Genomic DNA, 5,318 nt, shown 5'->3' with positions numbered 1-5,318 from the left:
CAATACAAGATTAAAAAATGTTTTCATTCATTAAGTATCAAAATATGGGTTCCTTGGGATATAAAAAACTAATTTTAGTTAGGTGCGAAAAGTATCACAAAATTCATATTAGTTTTTACCAATTAATTTAACGTGTTTTCAAATGTTTCTTTTACACCTTTAGGTTTTTTGACTTTTTGGTCTGTCTTTATGGGTTTGCGTACCTGCACTTTAAACTTAAATATCCATTCTTATATATAGTATTGTTGGCTTATACATTCACAATACATATTAAAAACTGAGCTATTTATAAGTTTATATTATATTACAATATATATTATTTTAATTTTAAATATATTCTAAATGTAAACCGGACGATAGTAGGTAACTGCAATTGTTTGTTACTGACACTAAACATTAACATTTCATCACTATAAGCCAAAACTTAATTAATTTGTTAATTATAAATATTATCAATGATTATTAATATGTTTAATCATAGGAATAAGTTCGATTGAAATGAAAAAAAAAATATAAAAAACTGAGTATATTTAATGAGGCTCAAAAGCGTAGTAAAAAACGGGTAGGAATTACATTTTTAAGCAGGAATAGATAACGTTTGAACATGGCATATTATTAAGTTTTATTTTATAAATAGTAAGGCACAATTTATAATATCAAATGTCTAATTAATTATGTTACTGTTGTTTCATTAAGTTTATGATGTGAATATATTATATTGTATTTTAGTAATTACCTATTTACATTCGGTTTTCCCTATTAGTTTTGTATAGATTTTTGAACAAATACATTTAATAAACAATGAACAGATTTTAAGTTTTATTAAATATTGAACGATAGTTAAATTATTTGTAAATATATATTTATTTAATATTTTTGTTAATCATAATGATATAATTATGTGCTTAAGTGCTTATTTTACTGCATACAAATATCAAATATCATATATTCTTATATTATATAAATCTATAATTTTTTTTCTAAATACCTACCTTTGAATATTTGTTATTTAAGTTTAAATATCATATATCTAAAGTCAATTGAAATATTTTTAATTTAATTTTTTTGTATTTTATTTCATTAAAATTATATACCTACATTTATTATATTAATGTCACATATGTTTTATATTATTTTTTTTTTGCATTTTACATATTTTAATGGTGAAGTATTTTTCCAACATCCATATTATGTTTTTTATACCATAAGAAAAGGGTACTAAACAACTACACAATATTTGGAAAGAGGTCTTATAATTAAAAAAGTCTAAATTGTCTTGTAGATATTGACGATTAACAAGAGTTAAATTAATATCAAAATAAAATAGATCAACACATTACCACGATACTGTACTATGTCTTGTTGAGACTTGTATACATATGAGTTGAACACCTATAAGTTGTTTAGAAGATAGTCACATCTCGAGACTAGTTATTAGTTATTACTAATAAAGACTTATGTTCATCAATGTCAATCATCAATAACATTGCTTCAGATCCAAAAATAATATTCCCAGTTAGAAACTTATGAAGTGTTATAGTTACTTTTTAAAGTAACAAGTATTTAACTTTATGATTGTTTACCTATCTTTTCAACCACTGTCTTAATTTTGTTATAGCTGTAACGTGTTATACCATTAAATAATTGTATGTGTATACATCTATAGTATCCTAGACAGCAATCACTTAAAAAAGTTTTATTATTTAATATTGACAAAGTAAAGCCTTACTCTGAATATAACATAAAATTGATAATTTTAAGTTATATACATGTTATACCTTATATATTAACTGTGGTTGTGTCAAAAGCTTAAAAAATAATTTTTGTAATCATAAGAATTATTTCATCATTGATTACATCATAAAAATATAAAATACTGTTAATATATATTTTATAGTAAAAAAGATAAATCCTGAACTTCCACATGAATTTTTACTCAGTGAGGCAAACTCCGTAATCTTTTCGATATCAAAATAAATAAATAATAGTAAAAAAACAATTACCTTAAGGATCAAGCTCTTTTCTAGTTGGTATTCTGTTACAGACTGAATAAATCTTATAAAGGTCATAATGTAAAGTAATGAATTAAAATTAAAATTATAAATTACATGGAATTTGTAAATAATATTTTTGCATGTTTGTTAAATATGTTTATAATCGATATCATTATCAAAATCAAATTTTATAACAAAAATTATGATTTTAATAAATAACAAATAACAATGTTTAAATTGTCATTTAACTATAAAATATAATTCTTGCTTATTGATTTAACATCATTCAAATACTAAGCATATTATACCATAAGTACTAGAAAGAGTTTTGATCGATGAACTAGTATTTAATGATTTTTGATCAAAAAATTACTATTTTACATCGACAATTTTACTATAAAATTTCATTATTGTCAGAATTAAAAATAGGATAAATATTACACGTTTTAAATCTAATGATATCATACATAAAACTTTATTCATATATTATGAACGTTGACTACTTACATAAACCGATCAAATTTTGTGAAATTAAAAATAATTATATATTATAATAATATAACAAATATGTAAAATTTAGTCAATTACACATTCAGCTCCTACTTTAGTAAATGCTTCTTTTAATTTCTCTGCTTCATCTTTACCAATATCTGATTTGATAACTGTAGGGGCACTTTCAACAAACTTTTTAGCCTGAAATTTACAATATTATATGAAATATCTGGATTATGCAGAAATTGAATATATTACTAACCTGTACTAAATTCATGCCTTCCAATAAGTTTTTTACTTCTTTTATTAAAGCAACCTTTTGCTTTTCATCGAATTTCATAAGTTTAACGGTGAAACTTGTTTTGACTGTTGCAGCTACTTCGTCTTCTTCTTCTTCCTTAAAAAGAATAATAGAAGTTGTATTTATAATGCTGGTTTAGTCTTTTTTTTTTAAATTGTATTTACTTGTGCTGCTGCAGCTGGAGCGCTGACCATTGCTCCCATGGGAATGTCTTTTAGGTTAAGGCGAACTTTTAATAATTCAGTAAACTCTGAAACTTCAACCATCGTTAAGGAAGTGATTTCTGTATATAGTTTTTCTAACTTGGGAGAACTTGTCAAAGAGCTTCCGTCTGGTTCTGGTACAGTCAGTGGCTGTGTAGCGGCAGAGTACATTCTTAATGTTCTTTAAATGAAATAATACATTTTTACAGCTGTATACCTATAAAGATTATTCATTTGTTCACACTTACTTCTTCGACAAAGGTCGTAGATGTCGGCCAAGCATACGAATGGGAGTGTTAAACAACATTTTAACTAGATAATTATTTATGAAAAATGGTTATTACTAATTAATAATAAATTGATATTCAAAAAAAAGTCGATAAGAAAATAAGAAATTCGATTGAAACTTGAAAGCCTTCGGTTTTTCTGGACCGAATAAACTAACCTAAAATGATACCAACAGCTGAAATTTTTCTTAACACTGAATCATGAAATAGATATGAGGTTTGTTCTAACCAAAGACCTTACATTGGGTATAAGGTCTATGGTTGGAACGCGTTTCTGATTGTGCTACAATCATTGTGAAACAGATAATAGATAAGAGATTAAACCGCGTTTTTACAAAACTTTTGCCGTTATGTTTTTTGAAAAAATATTGTATAATATAAAATAATAAATATAATTATAATATTCAAGTTAAATAATAATTGATATTAAAAATACAATTTTATCTGTGGTGTGTTGATGCATGCATTAAAAATTAACGATTTTGATGATTCGGATGACTTTCTTCATCTGACGACGGATTATAATAAATTAATATCCATAAAATGAAAAACAAATATTTTTTAGGCGAGAATATGCTAATTAACTTGCTGAGCATTTGTTTTTAATGATTAAATTCCTTTTTATTTTATTTTTTTATTTAGAAGAACCTAACCTACGATAATGAAACATATTTTGAGCATTTCAGAATTAACTATTATGTTACAACAAAGATTGCAAATTTGTACAGGGAGAGTAATTGTTTAAAAAAAGACAAGCATGGCCAATTTGGTCAAATACCAACGAATGGCTAGGTTTATATAGTATTTTAGTATAGTTTAGGTACTTTTTTGGCTTAGGTTCTAATTGAACTTTCAATTGTTTTTAAAATTATATTAATAATTGTAGACATTTTAATTTATAAATTATCAAATTTAACTTTTTTTTTTTATTGGTTTTAACAATATCTAAATTTATTTTTGTAAATATAATTAATAAGTGGGTCACTGTAGAACAGTTAAACACAAAATATTAAGAAATTTATTTTAACACAAGATCACAAAATCAATTTTTCAAAAAGATGGAAAATGTTTTCATATGTGTCTATTTTTGAAGTTGAAGGACTTTCGACGTCTTGAGATGAATAAACATCTTGCCCAGAAATAGTAGGATCATTAGTCTCCTCAAAGAAGAGTATAGAATTTCAGGGTGTACGTTTTCTTTATGTACAAAAAGCATGTCTATTTCCTCACTAAACTCAAAATAATTTTTTCCTCATCATGTGCTATTTTTGTTTTCCACATACTTTTTATAGTTTCTTTCCAAAATACGCCATCGGTTAATACAGTTATTAGGATTGATTTTCATTTTGTTCATTAGACTCAATTCTTCGGAAACTATAACCCACATCTGTTTAAAGTTTTAATTCTCTACGACACAAATTCGTCTTTATATTTACCTACTATATAAGTCTATCAATTATTTAGAATTATATATATTCTACCGGAATTCTCCGGTGGTGATATCTCTAGGCTTAACGATTAAAAATTCATTTAACTCTGAAATTGAAGATAAACACTTAAATCCAATTTAAACTGACTCAATATGTTTTAACGATGAAGTTCACCTTGTCTTAAATGCCAATTGGAAACTAAGTAAGTGCATAGTTAAAAAAATAAACAGTCCCTTTAAGTATAAAAATTATTTATTTAAAAGCTGAGACAGATGCACTAGTGTCTATTATAAGTCAATTTAGTAAGATTAACTCTGCCTATCCATTCATTAGACCTCTGGTCTAGGAATATGTTTTATTTATTATCAAAATAATAATAATAATTAATAACATTATATTCATTCAAATAACGCTACCTATCGGCAGCTATTTTAATTTAAATTTAAATTACCAAAATTCCTTATACCATTGCCTATCCATCGATTTAGACTTAGTGTGCTCAAAACAGGACACTGGACAATCATCTTATATTGTACAAAATGCCTGATAGTTAACACCAACTTTTTTTAAAATCATACTAGGTAACTGATGTCCCAATTTGCACACAATTT

General features: G+C 25.1%; 1 protein-coding gene across 1 annotated transcript; it reads right to left on the bottom strand.

Moving 5' to 3' along the window:
- Nucleotides 1-2,515: 2,515 nt before the first annotated feature.
- LOC112593719 (39S ribosomal protein L12, mitochondrial) lies at nucleotides 2,516-3,440 on the bottom strand. Its single transcript, XM_025338235.1, has 4 exons — nucleotides 3,239-3,440; nucleotides 2,952-3,171; nucleotides 2,749-2,883; nucleotides 2,516-2,687 (listed from the first exon to the last, which is right to left on the bottom strand). Exons 1-4 carry the CDS (start codon nucleotides 3,295-3,297, stop codon nucleotides 2,571-2,573), a joined length of 531 nt encoding a protein of 176 aa, XP_025194020.1. The 5' UTR covers nucleotides 3,298-3,440; the 3' UTR covers nucleotides 2,516-2,570.
- Nucleotides 3,441-5,318: the final 1,878 nt, after the last annotated feature.

Source organism: Melanaphis sacchari, unplaced genomic scaffold (assembly GCF_002803265.2).
Source record: "Melanaphis sacchari strain LSU unplaced genomic scaffold, SCAv2.0 Contig20_pilon_pilon, whole genome shotgun sequence".
NCBI classification, from domain to species: Eukaryota; Metazoa; Arthropoda; class Insecta; order Hemiptera; family Aphididae; genus Melanaphis; species Melanaphis sacchari.
This window is presented reverse-complemented; position numbering and strand designations above follow the sequence as displayed.